The 16,306-nt window shown below is 36.2% G+C and overlaps 1 protein-coding gene across 1 annotated transcript; it reads right to left on the bottom strand.

Annotated features, from left to right (window-relative positions):
* Positions 1–10,993: 10,993 nt before the first annotated feature.
* Positions 10,994–11,395, bottom strand: LOC114165210 (uncharacterized). Its single transcript, XM_085673462.1, has one exon. The coding sequence runs from the start codon at positions 11,393–11,395 to the stop codon at positions 10,994–10,996; it is 402 nt and encodes a 133-aa protein (XP_085529588.1).
* Positions 11,396–16,306: the final 4,911 nt, after the last annotated feature.

Here is a 16,306-nt window from a genome sequence, read left to right as displayed (position 1 = left end):
TTACCTTTTATTGTTAAATTTGTTGTAAAAATGAAATCTTTCATGACATGTCCAACTTTTAGACCATATACATTTACATTTTAAAACTCATGTTATCATACAACTTGAAATGCCTAAAGATTGTATTTTTTTTTACAACAATTGATTACTTTATTACTCTTTATCCCAAAGACTCTAATTTTTCCAAAATCGGTTACTTGTAAAGCATACCCAAAGGAAAAAACTACATTTTAAATTTATTAGATGAATTGAGTTTAAAGTATGCTCTCCAAGATTTGTAATATGTTATTTGGTCAATACATGGTTACATGATAAAAATAATTCTTATTGTTTATAAAAATAAATCATAAACATGACTTGGTTCCATTTTGTGATTATTGTGTAACAGTTTGTTTAGGTTGAAGAAACTTTCTTTCTTTACTAGGTATATAGCACATGCTAATGGGTCCAAACTATTTTTGGGATCTATGAAGGAATTATATTATGGTTGAATTTGAAGACTCTTTGACCCAAACCCAAACAGTTCGTATAGCCTGTTAACTTGCAAATTATTATAAGTTGGATGAATTGTACTGGTTAGTCATCCTATATTGTGGACACTGCTACTTTCAATTTAGGATTCTTAGTTTCTTTATGGATGAAATAGAGTATCCCACATCCCTGATGATTCCTATTATGCAACAACCATTATTTTCTTCGAGGTTTTTCACTTGTTTTAAACGATCTATTGGTCTTTGAAGTACTATTTTAAAGTTCATAATATTGTCTTTGGTGTATTAAATTTATCTTGATTTCATGCAATTTTTTAACATGGTTGCAAAATTCCATCTGCTTGGACAACTCTTTTCTACTACTTTAGGGACATGAATAGACCTTTGACTTGGTTCACCTTATTGATCCTTGTTAGAAGAAACATGATATAGGTCGGACAATAAAGATTTGATCTTATATAAATGGATCTTAGAGATGTGCCAATACTATAGTTTGAAGGAAAACAAAATCATACATATGAATTATGTTTACAAAAACACCTTTTTATTTAAGGTTTTTTCTTCTAAAGGAATTGAGATTGAATATTCTCTCCAATTGATTACTAGTACTAATGATGATTCAAATCTTGGAGGATATGACCCTGCAAATGATGTTGAATCCTTTTCACGGGTATCTAACTCTTAAACTTGGATATTAGTATGTAATATTGTTTCATGTGTTATAATTATAACGAAATTCTCACTTTGTTTAGTATTTGAAATTCGACTTTGCTGCAAAAGCTTTGGTTAAAACACTACAAGAAAATGCTTCATTAGTAACCAATTTTAGTGACCAAAAATTGTTAGTTACTATAATTACTAATTTAGATACAAGTTTACAAAGTAAAAAATTATTAGTTGCTAAAATAGTTACTATTATGAATAAAAAATTATAATTGGTCACTAAATTGGTTTTTAAAATTAGCTACCATAGTTTTGGCTACCAAAGAAAACTGGTCACTAAAATTTAGCTACCTAAGTTTTGGCTACCAAAATAACTTAGTTACTAAATTGGTCTCTAACTAATTAGTGACAAATTTAGTGACCAATTATAATTTTTTATTTATATTAGTGACTATTTTAGTAACCAATAAATTTTAATTTTGTAAAATGGTATCTAAATTGGTCACTATAGTGACTAATAACTTTTACTCACTAAAATTAGTAACTAATAAGACATTTTCTTATACTGAAAAGAGGACACGCCATTTATTGGTCAATGCTGAAGGTGATTGTTGGCCTTGTACAATCAGAAGGTCTCGAAGAAATAACAAAGAATGCTTTTTAAGTTGTGGATGGAAATATTTTTGCAATCAAAACAAATTAAAGGAAGGAATTATATTCTGACTTGGTGTAGATAAGGACCTAAGCATATTTATCTATGTAATGGAAATAAAGATATAGTTATTTTGGTTCATTACAATGAAGTACATCTATATTATGTATGTCAGTACAATGAACAACAATGATTTTGATATATATATATATATATATATATATTGTGTTTGTGGTCCTTATTCCTTAACTTTAAATTTAGGTTAAAATATCTTTTTGATACCAATTTTCGTCAAGTTTTGTCAAATAAGTCCTAATTTTGGTTTTGTGTTCAAATAGGTCCCAATTTTGTTCAATTAGATCCTTTTTTGCTAACATCGTTTAAATCATTAACAGCCATGAACAGTGACTGCCACGTGTCACTTCATGGTTTTTTTATTTTTAAATTTTTTTTAAATTTTTTATTTTTTATTTTTTTTAAAAAAAATTAAAATGTCCACGTGTCAATCCAGTAGTGTGTCATGTGTCAAAGTCAATGTTTTATACTCAATTTGGTCTCTATATTTGTTACTTTTTTTCAATTTAGTCCCAATTTTGTTTAAAATTGACTAATTTTGTCCCTATCGAAGATGTGACCAAATTTAATTTTTATATCAAAGTTATAATGATGTGAATTTTAATATATTATATAAAAATAATTAATAAAAAATGTGAATTTTAATATAAAAATTAAATTTGGTTTCAATTTAGAGAGGGACCAAATTGGTTCATGTTAACTAAAATTGGGACTAAATTGAACAAAAATAATACATATAGGGACCAAATTGAATATAAACCATTGACTTACATGTGGCACACTGCTAGGTTGACATGTTGACATTTAAAAAAATTTAAAAAAAAAATCACAAAGTGACATGTGGCAGTCACAGTTCATGGTCATTAATGACTTAAACATTGTTATCAAAAAAGGACCTAATTGAACAAAATTGACGAAAATTGTGACCTATTTGAACAAAAAATCAAAATTAGAACTTATTTAACAAAACTTAAAATTGGTACCAAAAAGATATTTAACCTTAAATTTATGTAGTATGTGATTGTTATAGGTTAACCTTAAAGAAAATGAGACAAAAAAACTAAATATCGACTTTGAAACCAAATTTTGTATTAGTGTAGAGACTTACATATTTACATGTTGTGAGCCTTAGTTTTTATGCATAAGAAGTTGGTACTTCTAGATAAAGAATCCAAACAAATTTACATTTTATTAATCATGTTACATGATAATTGGTTGTACCAAAGACTACACGTAAATTTTAGAAAATAGTACACATAAATTTTGGATTTAATAGTTAAAGTGCATTTCTTCAATGTTGGGGATGTAGCTTAGATGGTAGAGCGTTCGCTTAGCATGCGAGAGGTATGGGGATTGATACCCTGCATCTCCATTTTTATGAATGGAAACTTGAAAAAATGATATTTAAATAAACTATTTTTGAACCATGAGTTCAAAAATTATTCATATGTTTAGAAAGTCAATATATATGTAAAATGTAGATTTTGTAAAAATACAAAAAAGATATAACATTTTAAAAAGTATAGAGTAAACTCTCTAAGAATACTAAGAATATACTATGCTAAAATATGTAGAAACTCACTTAATGTTTATTCTTAGACTTGTTTAATTAATGCATGAAAGACATGTTTTATGCACCAAATAGTTGTATAATTAGTGCATGGATAGACTCATGTAATATGTATCACTAAACTCATGTAATAAGTGTATGAACAGACTGGTCTAATGTATATTGCAAGATGCATCTTATTATTTAATGAACATACTCGTCTAATGTGTATTAATAAACTCGTCATATTTGTGTATGAAAAAACTTGTCTAATGTTATATTGTTAGACTCGTCTAATGAATATATGAATAACTTGTCTAATGTGTACTGCTAATGACTTGTTAATCATCCATTTTTATATATTTGACTTGTTTTTTATAGTTAGAAGAAAAAAAGTTGTATTGATAACTTAATTAAAATGAAATAATGTTCAATACTTATTTATTGATTTGAGGTTGACTTTACATAATTGTTCGAACACTTTTTTCTAGTATAACTAAATATGTAGCAATAAATATAAAATATTCCCTAATTTTAATTTGTTTTATTCTATTTCATTTTGGGTAACTTTTTGTTGTAAACGCTGACAAAAACATGAACTAGATGAACTTCCTGAAGCGTGTAGATTTAAATTCCTTAAAGACTTATTCGCGGTGTGTTTCCTATAGGATACAACAGGAGCTATCCAAATCTTTCGCAAATCTCAGAACTAGGGAGAAAAATACTCTTTAAAGAGTAAGTAAACCAGAATAATATGAGAGAATAAGAGGAGAAAGAAGAGAGTTTGAGGAAAGTACAGCAAAAGAATATGAGAGATGTGTTTTTGGATGAAGCACAAACACTATTTATAGGTGCAGAGAAGGGTTTGAAATAGGCTAAACGATGAAAATATTGTTGTAAATACCAAATCAAAATCATTGCAACAATATTGGCCAAATCAAAATTGTCTGTCGCAACTTTTGTATGTTTTCGATAACAATTAAAACTTGCTTTTACAACACTTTTCACACAATATGGCATGTAACCAATGGCACGTATGGCTTAATTTTTCAAACAATTTGTCATAAACCTTGAATACTTTTTCTAACATGTAAATTAAATTGATACATGTTTTACTCGTGGTGCGTATATTTATTGTATGGAGAAGGTACATGCAAACATGGTGAGTGGGATATTTTAAACTTCTCCTCTCCATCAATCCAAGAAACTACTAGATATGGTCATATGACTATATCCAATGACATTTCTCCTAACACTGCATGTATCCGCATAACTCTGAACCTCAAAATCGTTGGGATGTAGAACAAAGTTGATTTCCTCAACATTGTTACACTTGCATGCACTGACGTCCCAATTTAATAGAATAATTCTAATAAATAGAACGACGCATGTTTATAGTATAAAATACAGCACCGACAGAAAGTATATCAGAATTAACCTTTTATAGTTATCCCAAATTATACTTGAATGGAAACTCAAAGGCACAACATAATGTCATGAACAGAATCTAAACACAGATTAGATTAAATTGGAAATTTTCTCACAGATCAAATAAACTACAAAATAACAGTACACAAGGAAAGAGGCTCAACAATAAGCAATAAAGGATCCAAGAAGCCTAACTAAACAACACCTTCCCTGCCAACATCACGATCACCAAGAGTCACCGCGTCTACTCACACTAAGGATTTGGTGATCATCACAAAAAGAAAACCGAACAGAAACATAGACACAGGGAGAAAGGGTAAGCTAGAGATAAAATCAAATTTTTAAATAAGCATTTTAGTAAGTACATAAGGCATGTGAAGGCAAGTAATGCAAGACCCTCAAACTCAATTATTCAGATTATGCGCTTGATATAAAATTCTAAAGGAAGTATGCGCTTATGCTGATTTCTAAACTCTACAGAGTCTCGACACAAGGGGTTATCACCCAATTACACACAAGGTTAATCCCATTCTGTCTTAGGATCAAACACCTCCCAAGACTAGGACCTCCTGCCATTCTTACCACATAATTCATTCTACTCTACGAGTGTGAACGATTATCAGAGTTCAGGATACCTTCCTTTATCTAGAAATCTCCTATATCAAGGCATACACTAACCACACCATCACCAAGAGTTTCCCATGAAACTATCTTACCAACAACATTCCACATGTCATCTCAAGCCTTATAATCTCATGCCAATGTACGGCCAACCAACCAAGTCATGTCTCATTTCATACCAAAACATCAATTTCATTCTCATTACATCACATAAAACATACATGGTATCATACTTTAAGCATTGAGGAGTAAATCAATCAGTCATGGAAGCAACAAATAATCCAAAATCAATATGTTGTCAATCTCGCTCAAGCTAAAGAGCTCTCGCTCAGGCGACAAGAGCCTCTCGCTCAAGCTAAAAGTTCTCACCTGGGTGAGATTGCCAACAAATATCACTGGAGCATCCACGAGTTCTCGCTTAAGCTAAACCATCTCGCTAAGGTAAGGTTACTCTCACTCAGGTGGAAGGCCTTCGCTCAGGCGACAACTCGCGACAGAGTGCAGGGACGAGCTTCTGCATATTCTCGCCTAGGCGAGAGCTTCTCGTTTGGGCGAAAAATCACTCGTGTAGGCGAGCACAGCAAATCCCCATCTGCACTCACGCACACAAGGCCAACAAACAGTATCAAACAAACATGAAATCAACTCCATAGCACATAAACGCCAATCCAGTAGATTTTAAAACACAATCTCAAGCAAGAACCAAGCAAATCATTTTAAAAGTCTTTGAGTTATAGCTTCTGTAAGACCCGGGAAAAATTAATTAATTAAATAATTAATTAATTAATAAATGCGGGAAGAAGGCGCCTTTATGGCATTAATTGTTGTTTATTGTTATATGAAAAAGTACTAGCTCAAGTGGTTGAGAGTACTTTGATGTGTGAGAGGACTTGGGTTCGAGTCTTATGTATACCAATTATATTGTTTTTTTGTTAGGATATGTATGAGTATGTGATTGGTATTGTAAACTATTGTTGATTTGTGAGTATCATCAAATGTGATTTGGTATAGTGGTTGTGATATGGCCTTATGAGTGGAAGGTCATGGGTTCAAACCTTGGTGGGCAAATAATAAGTTTTATTTTTGCTAACTAATAGTGGTGATATGAATGTGAAGGGGTAAAGAAAAGCCTAGCAGAATGGGCCCCCAATGGGGCTGGGAATTTATCAAATAAGTAATATTGAAAAAGAAATTAAAGGCCCAAAACACGTTTTATTTTTAATACCTATTTTAAAGGCACCTATAAAAGCCAAAAATTAGGTAAAGGGAAGGGTTTTAGCATTGCTGGAATTTGCTTGGGAGAGGAGCACGAGTTTGAGAGGGTGAACTAAGTTTTGAGGTGCAAGGCTTGAAACAAGAAAGGATTTTGAGTCAAGGGGTTCTGCATTCACAATTGTTGAGCAATTAATCCAGGTTAGGGGAGCTGAATTGAAATTATATGCTTTTGGTCAGATTATATGCTTGGTGTCGCAACCAGAATCGCGACAGGAAGGCGAACCGAAAAAGAAAACGGGTTTTTAAAAAAAGATTTGGGAGTCGCCACCATAGTTATTCTGGAAAACTATGGAAAACCATAAAGATAAGACAAGTCTGCAAAAAACCATATTTTGGATTCGAGAGTCGGTTACGCGTAGGGAAGGTGTTAGCACCATACCGCGCCCGCCCGAGGGCGGTACCTTTAATTAAAAATGCAAAGTTGATGTAGTTTTTAAAATATTAATTTTCCCCAAAATAATAAGACAAAAATATTAAAAAGAAACAAAAAAAACATTTTTTTTAAATTTTTTGGGCCCGACAAGGATTTGACCTTGGTCCTACGTATTCTCATTAAAAATGAGAAATCAGGGTTACCTAGTTCTTTAAAAAAGATATTTGAAAAACAATTGAGAAAAAAAGATTTGATTTTTTTTAGAGGTGAACCTGACAAGGACTGACCTTACTCCTACGTATCTCACAAGGGAGAATCAAGGATCACGTAATTCTTAAAAAGATATTTTGTTTAAAACGTTGATGTTTTTATATTTTGAAATTTCATATATTTTTTGATGTTTTTGAATCATTTGAAAACAGGTGCCATACGATGCGAGCGATCGGACAGACACTAAAAGAAAAAAAAAACTATTTTTCGATATTTTCAAATTATTTGGAAGAAAGTGTCACACGACGCAAGCGGCCGGACAGACACAATAAAAATGAAAGAGAACCATTTTTATTTTTCTATATTTTAATTTTTATGATTTTCAAATATGTTTTTTTTTCCTTTTTTAAAATAAATAAATAAATAAAATTATAAAAGGATGAAATTATTTAAGAAGAATAAAAGTGGGAAACAAAAAAGTAAGGGTGCACGAGTAATTGGTGGGGTGCACAAAGCAAATACAACAACAAGCCCAAAAACAATAGACAAAGGCATGGGGGTGCAGGAGTATCACATGTGGGAGGTGCATGAAGTAACAGGTGGGGTGTGTGCAGTAAATAAAGAGGTGTGTTAAGGAAACACAAAATGGAGGTGCAGGAATTAAAAATGGGGGTGTACGAAAAGAAAGGAGGAGGGTGTGGTTGAGGTAAAAGAGGAGGTGCGTGTAGTAATTCAAAGCCTGGAGCACCCTTTTTTTTCCTTTTCAGAAAACCCTAACAAAGCTAAGGCTTATTCCCCTCACATGGCAGCCTCTTCTTCTCGACGCCACCATCACAGCTCCGGGACCTGGGACGCGCGCCCGCCCCCCCTTCAACGCCGGCCACCGTCGCGAGCCCTGCTGGCGACGATACCGTCGTTCGATTCACCTCGCGTGAGGCGCTTCTACACCAACGTCCACAACGTCTTCTCTTCCTGCTCCAATGCGTTCCAAACAGGGGCTGCACCAATCCCTTTCATGGCCGCGAGGTCCCGCCTGCTAGAGACCGCCATCAGCGATTCCAACCACCACCGGTATCCACGCTCGCGACCACTCGCCACCTATCCTCTTCCGCACGAAAGGCAGGTGCGCGCGGACTCTGCAATTCGTCACTGCCGCGCCAGCCACCGTGACTTGGTCTGCAACCATCACGCGACCACACTGCCTCCTTGTTCATCTATTTGTTTTTTTCGTATTGTTTTTTATGCAGGTGAATGTGAAAATGACGATGGAGGAGTCTTGTGTTTGTAGTGCAGTATAAGAGTCCAAAATTGAATATGTTGTTTGGTGACGAAGGTTCGTTAATGGCGGGCGGGTTTATGATGAGGGAGATGATGGGAGAGTTTGTGTTGATGACCGTGTGAATACTGCTTTTGGGTCTATGTTTTATTTTCAGGTGTGACATGAAGATGATGGTGAAGTGTGTTTGGGTTCTGGTTTGGCGATTTCTTGCAACTAGAAGGTGATGAGGGAAAGATGATGGTGGCGAGAGAGATTGAGGGTGAGATTATTTTCCAGAACTCATTCGGGCAACAGTAACACCCAAACAAGAACATATCTTAACAATGGCAAATAAGATATAAAAAATAAAAAATAAAAATAAAAAGAAAAAATAAAAAACACATTGTGCTCTGTTCTTTACTATACCCAGGTGCGATGGGAATAAACAAAAGGAATAACAGATGTAACTATGCCCATCTCAAACCATCCATACACTCATGAACATCAATATCAAATCACGTTAACATAAGCTCTAATTCATACACCCATGAACATGAACAGCAACATCAAGTCACGGTAACATAAGCTAAGGAGGAGTTAAGAACACTTACCGTGAAAATAAAACTTAATGCACTAACAGCTTTGCTTCCGTTTTCAAATTTGACTCCTTCTCTCCCTCCCTGATTTCTAGTGCCCCCTCCCCTCTCTGTAGTAATCAAAAAAAAGACCCCCCTCTCATGAATCTTCCCCCTTTTATTATGTAACCCTCTGCACCTTCCAATTTCGAAATTTGGGACAAGGCTGAGAACAGATGTTGCTTCCTGCTCCTTCAGCCATCATGACCATGCTACATGCTCTTCCCAATACAAACCATGATAGCATAACATGCATGGGTCTGACAAAAGAGAGACCTTACGTTATCTCTTTCTTTCCCCTTTCCCTTCTCTCTTTTTTTTCTTTCTTTTTTTTCCTTTTTTTATTAAACTAGAATGAGAGACATAAAACAAAAATGGAGTTGTAATAATAGAAAGGAAAATAATGTAATAATCAAAATAATAAGCCCAAATAAACAAATAAATAAATAAAACTAAACTAAAATAAAAAATAATAATAATAAAATAAATAGATAATTATTTTTTCCTCAAACTAAAACATTTTTTTTCTTTTCTTTTCTTAATTATTTACTTATTTATTCTTCTCAATTGAACTTTAATTAATCAATTAATTTTTTTTATTTTATCATTGTTACCCGGACGAAATTGGGTGTTGACAGCTGCCCCTCTTTACTTAGATTTTACTTGATAGTATGAAATTTTAACTTTCATAGGTTATCAAAGTAAAAGATGAGTAAAGATAAAAACACTAATTTCGTTTAGGTTTCAAAGGAAAAGAGGAAAAAACAAATCAAGCATATACAATGACCAATTCAAGAAAAGGGTCGTGATCCAAAGAAAAAGATAGACTCGACCATTTTGAAGGAGAGGATCTTGTTGTGACAAAGAAATCAATGACCATTCCATCGGAGAGGGCCTTGATGTGAAGAAGGAAACAAATGACCATTCCATCGCAGAGGGCCTTGATGTGAAGAAGGAAATAAATGACCATTCCATCGCAGAGGGCCTTAATGTAAACAAGGAAATCAATGACCATTCCATTGAAGAGGGCCTTGATGTAAACAAGGAAATCAATGACCATTCCATTGGAGAGGGCCTTGATGTAAACAAGGAAATCAATGACCATTCCATTGGAGAGAGCCAAGGAAATCAATGACCATTCCATTGGAGAGGGCCTTGATGTAACAAGGAAATCAATGACCTTTCCATTGGAGAGGGCGTTGATGTAAACAAGAAAATCAATGACCATTCCATCGGAGAAGGCCTTGATGTAAACAAGGAAATCAATGACCATTCCATCGGAGAGGGCCTTGATGTAAACAAGGAAATCAATGACCATTCCATTAGAGATGGCCTTGATGAAAGGAGAACCCGAAGTTTGATTTTGATGTGTCAGTAAACACTGCTTGAATGCTTAGCCGGCAAGATTCAATCTTTAGGCAAATGATGTAATGTAGTGAGGATGCATAAATGCATGGATGCATGGATAAAATTTATAGGCGGCTTTATTTTTTGCCTTTTTACTTATTAATTTTTTTTCCACGACACCCTACAAAAATGAGTCTGCTCTTAGTGAATGTACCCGTGATGCCTCGTTGGTATCCACATACTTTTATTCCCTTCTTTTTGTTTATTATTCTCTTTACGAACTCAGCGTGACATTCATTGCTTTAAATTTATGGAGAGAACTAAATGGTGTTTATTGAATGAAAAACAAAGCAGAATACAACAAAATTTGGAGACAATGTCAATATCCCCTAGTAGCACTTCCTATCAAGGAATCATCATGTATAAATTTTTTTGACCGCATCAGAATTGACCGGTAACGGTAACTCCTCTCCATCCATCCTTGTGAGAATTAGTGCCCCACCAGAAAATGCTTTCTTCACCACATACGGGCCTTCATAATTTGGAGTCCACTTGCCCCTATGATCCTTTTGTATAGGTAAGATCTTTTTCAAGACTAGCTCGCCTTCATGGAACTCTCTAGGGCGCACCCTCTTGTCGAACGTCTTTTTCATCCTTCTTTGGTATAACTGTCCATGACACACTGTTGCTAGCCTTTTTTCCTCAATGAGATTAAGCTGGTCAAATCGGGCCTGAACCCATTCTGCATCTTCCAATTGGGTCTCCATTAACACTCGTAGGGATGGGATTTCTACTTCGAAGGGTAGTACTGCCTCCATTCCGTACACTAAAGCAAAAGGTGTTGCCCCAGTTGATGTACGTACCGAGGTGCGATACCCATGCAAAGCAAAGGGAAGTATCTCATGCTAGTCTCTATACGTGACCACTATTTTCTGTACAATTTTCTTGATATTCTTATTAGCGGCCTCAACTGCCTCATTCATCTTTGGACGATAAGGAGAAGAATTATGATGTTGAATTTTAAATCCTTCACACAATCCATCATTTGATTGTTCAGATTGGTGGCATTATCAGTGATTATCTTGTTAGGCAACCCGTACCTACAAATTAACTCTCTTTTTATGAATTTAGTCACAACTTTCCTAGTCACACTAGCGTAGGAAGCAACTTCCACCCATTTAGTGAAATAATCAATTGCAACTAGAATGAAGCGATGTCCGTTTGAGGCTTTTGGCTCTATAGCCTCGATGACATCTATCCCCCACATTGAAAACGACCATGGGGCAGACATTAAGTTTAAAGTAGTGGGTGCCGCATTGATATTATCTGCATATTTCTGACATTTCTCGCACTTTCTCACGTGTGTGCAACAATCATTCTCCATAGTCAACCAAAAGTAACCAGCCCTCAAGATCTTTCTAGCCATCGAGTGTCCATTCATGTGTGTGCCAAAAGTTCCTTCATGCACTTCCTCCAATATTGACTCGGCCTCTTTTGCATCCACGCATCGAAGGAGAACCATATCATGATTTCTCTTGTACAACACATCCCCACTCAGGATAAAATTTGCAGGCAACCTTCTCAATGTCCTTTTATCATTCTCAGATGCTTCTTCAGGGTATTCTCTGGTTTTTATATAGCGTTTAATATCAAAATACCACGGCTTACCGTCTAACTCTTCTTCAATGAAATGGTAATATGTTGGCCCTTCATGGCTCTTTATTTGGATCATCGGCATTACCCCATCCTGATTAATCTTGAACATCGATGATAAAGTAGCTAAGGCATCTGCCAATTGGTTATCCTCTCGCAGAATATGGTGGAATTCAATGAAATCAAAATACTCCATCAATTCCATGATATAAGTTTTGTAGGGAATCAACTTCTGATCCCTAGTTTCCCATTCTCCCCTCAGTTGATGGATAACCAACGCTGAATCTCCATATACGTTAAAAAATTTTGCCTTTGACTCAATTGCGGCTTGGATGCCCATAGCGCATGCTTCATATTCAACGATATTGTTTGTGCAATTAAAACACAACCTTGTTGTCATCGGAATGTATTGGTTTTTTGGAGATATTAGTATTGCCCCTATACCATGTCCCATGACATTAGAAGCCCCGTCGAATAATAACGTCCATTTCTTTATGTTCTCATCTTCTTGGTCATCTTCGAACAAGGCCATGATGTCCTCATCAGGAAATTCGGGTTGCATCGATTGGTAATCGTTAACGGGTTGTTGAGCCAGATATTCAGCCAAAGCACTACCCTTAATGGACTTCTGAGTGACATACACAATGTCGTATTCTGACAATAGCATTTGCCACCGGGCTATCCTTCCAGTGAGAACGGGCTTTTCAAAAATATACTTGATAGGGTCGGTCTTGGATATCAACCAGGTAGAATGACTCAACATGTATTGTCTTAGACGATGGGCAGCCCATGCCAATGCGCAACAAGTTCGCTCTAAAAACGAGTATCGATGTTCACATTCCATGAACATCTTGCTCAGGTAGTATATGGCATGCTCTCTTTTTCCATTTGCATCATGTTGACCCAACACACAACCCATTGACTCATCGAGTACCGTCAAATACATAATGAGTGGCTTCCCCAGTTCGGGTGGGCGTAACACAGGAGGATCTTGTAGATATTGTTTAATTTTGTCAAAAGCAGCCTGACAATCTTCATTCCACTTAACCACCTGATTTTTACGCAATAGCTTGAATATTGGTTCACAAGTGGCGGTTAACTTGGAGATGAACCTAGCAATGTAGTTCAGTCTGCCCAAGAAACCCCGTACCTCCTTTTCTGTACTGGGAGCAGGCATTTCGATTATCGCACGCATCTTGTCAGGATCGACTTCTATCCCCTTTTGACTAACAACAAAACCCAACAACTTTCTCGATTTCACACCGAATGTGCATTTAGCCGGGTTTAGTTTAAGCTTAAATTTCCTCAATCTCTCAAACAATTTCCTTAGGTTGAGGATGTCATCTACATAAACCTCGATTTCTTTGTGCATCATATCATGAAAAAGCGCCACCATGGCCCTTTGATAGGTTGCCCCAGCATTCTTAAGCCCGAAAGACATCACCTTATAGCAAAATGTTCCCCACAATGTGATAAACGTAGTCTTTTCCATATCTTCCGGTGCCATCTTAATCTGATTATATCTTGAGAAGCCATCCATAAACGAAAATAGTGAGAACTTGGCTATATTATCCACTAATGTATCGATGTACGGTAATGGGAAGTTGTCTTTTGGACTCGCACGGTTCAAATCTCGATAGTCAACGCACATCCGAACCTTCCCATCCTTCTTGGGCACTGGTACAACATTTGCCACCCATTGAGGGTATTTTGCCACAGCTAAAAATCCAGCATCAAATTGCTTTTGCACTTCTTCTTTAATCTTTAATGACATTTCTGGTTTCATCCTTCTTAGCTTTTGTCTGACTGGAGGACATTCCGGCTTGAGTGGGAGCTTATGTTGTACTATATCAGTATCTAAACCAGGCATATCATTGTACGACCAAGCGAACACATCCCTAAACTCCTTTAGCAACGCACATAATTCTTCTTTCACTTCTTTCTTCATACTCGTTTCAATTTTCACTTCTTTCTTTTCATCCCCCTTGCTCAGGTCAAGCACTTCAACATCTTCCTGATGGGGTTTTATTTCCCTAGATTCTTGTTCCACTAATCTCATTAATTCGGGGGAGAGTTCCGAATCACCTTCATAATCATCTTCCATCTTATTGACAGGGTGCTCAAAATTAGGGATATCAACATTGTTATTTTCAAAACATTCATTATCATATCTGCATTATTTGAGTTTATAAAAAAATATAAATAAACAAACAACAGTGAAAAATGCAAACAAAGATAACAAAGGTAGCAAACACAAATTGATTATCAAGATGAGCATAAAGGAAAAGGTGTCATCTTGTTAAGTCATGAATCCTAAAGCTCTTGGTAAGACAATAGGATAAATTAAAAATATTACATTTTAACCAAATTAAACATCACGGGTAGATCCAAAGCCTCCCAATTGTTGAGTAGCGCATTTGGAGCACAAGCCTGCATAAAAATCGAGCTTTCAAGTTCATCTTCATCTCTGACAGCTGCTATGTGACTAGAGTTGATCCATCCCACACTGCGGAAGCTATCTTTGATGTCGTAGATGCGAATCTTTCCTAATCCCAGTTCTTTTCTTTGGATTCGAGCCACACCGCGCTCTCTCCTTTCTTCCGCCAACCTCCTCTTATCCTCTCTAGTAGGCTTGTATCCAAGGCCGTATTTATTTTTTTTCTCGGTGACTTCTAAAGGATACATCAATCCTTGCTCGTAGTTGCCTAGCCCCTTTCCGTACTCATATCCCTCTTTCAACATGACCTTGGTCGTCATAAGGGAAGTACGCGACAAGTGCGGGTTCATTGGAAAGGGCTCCACATAGGCATTTCCCATAATTTCCAAAGATTGGAAGGCTGTCTCGAGGGCTTCCTCTGCTGCTTCAATATAGCGAGAAGATGAAGGCCCACTTACTAAAATATCTTCCTCCCCTGAAACAATCACTAATTTGTCACCCATGACATATTTTAACTTTTGGTGCAAGGTTGAAGGTACCACGCCCGCTGAGTGAATCCAAGGACGACCCAACAAGCAGCTGTATGCTGGAAGGATGTCCATCACTTCGAAAGTTATTTGAAAGACACATGGCCCTATTTGGATTGGCAATTCTACATCTCCCATTACTTCTCTTGTACTCCCATCGAAAGCTCTCACTATCATTGCGCTTGGTTTCATGTGAATACCTTCACACGGTAGCTTTCCCAATGTCATTTTTGGCATTACATTCAAGGAAGATCCGTTGTCGATCAATACACGTGCTATGACATGATCCAAGCATTTTACAGAGACATGGAGGGCCTTGTTGTGTCCCATCCCTTCAGTAGGTATCTCCTCATCGGTAAACGTGAGGTAATTGTTAGCAGTGATATTGTTAACAATTTCCTTAAAACTGTCCAGAGAAATATTTTGCCCCACATGCGCTCCATGGAGTATCTTCATTAACAACTTTCTATGAGAGGTTGAATGCATGAGTAGTTCTAAAAGTCAGATTCGAACAGGCAGGCGATTCAACTGTTCGACCACTTTATACTCGCTTTGTTGTATGAACTTCAAGAACTCGCAAGCCTCCTCATCAGATACTTCTTTCCCATCGTCTTTTCTTAGACCCTCGTCGGTTTGGATGGTCTTCCCTTTCAAGAGTTCCTTAGCCTTCTTGGTATTCACTGATTCACTATTGCCAACTCCATCTTTCACCAAGTTTGGAGGCGTAAAGATTCGACCACTGCTCCTAATTCCACCGATGCCTGATATATTTTTCACCGCTGACTCACCACTGATAGGTTGACCACCTACCCGTTGTTCCTCACCCAACATGTATGCACCATATTTCCATGGGACAACTTTCTCACTTTTGTAGGGAAATGGGGAGGGTGCTTGGATAATAATAGATTGCCTTTCTTGAATTGTCAGGGCAGAGGTGGATCTAGTGAAATGAATCACCAATGGCTCTGGCAAAGTCACACCTGGTTCCGCACCATCTTGTGCAAATAGTTCTTCCTCCATGTCCCCGTGACATACTTGCACAAAGTTTTTGTCTATAAAATTTTGTAGAACATCCTCGAACTCGGTGCATTCATCAATAGAATGTTTAGCAC

This window comes from Vigna unguiculata, chromosome 5 (assembly GCF_037176805.1).
Source record: "Vigna unguiculata cultivar grain cowpea cultivar isolate G323 ecotype 2 chromosome 5, ASM3717680v1, whole genome shotgun sequence".
Classification (NCBI taxonomy): Eukaryota; Viridiplantae; Streptophyta; class Magnoliopsida; order Fabales; family Fabaceae; genus Vigna; species Vigna unguiculata.
Note: the sequence above shows the minus strand (reverse complement) of the source record. Positions and strands in the feature narration are given on the sequence as shown.

Excerpts from the sequence above, each read along its gene's own strand:
- LOC114165210 (XM_085673462.1), bottom strand. The coding sequence starts at position 11,395 with ATGGAGGCAGTACTACCCTTCGAAGTAGAAATCCCATCCCTACGAGTG.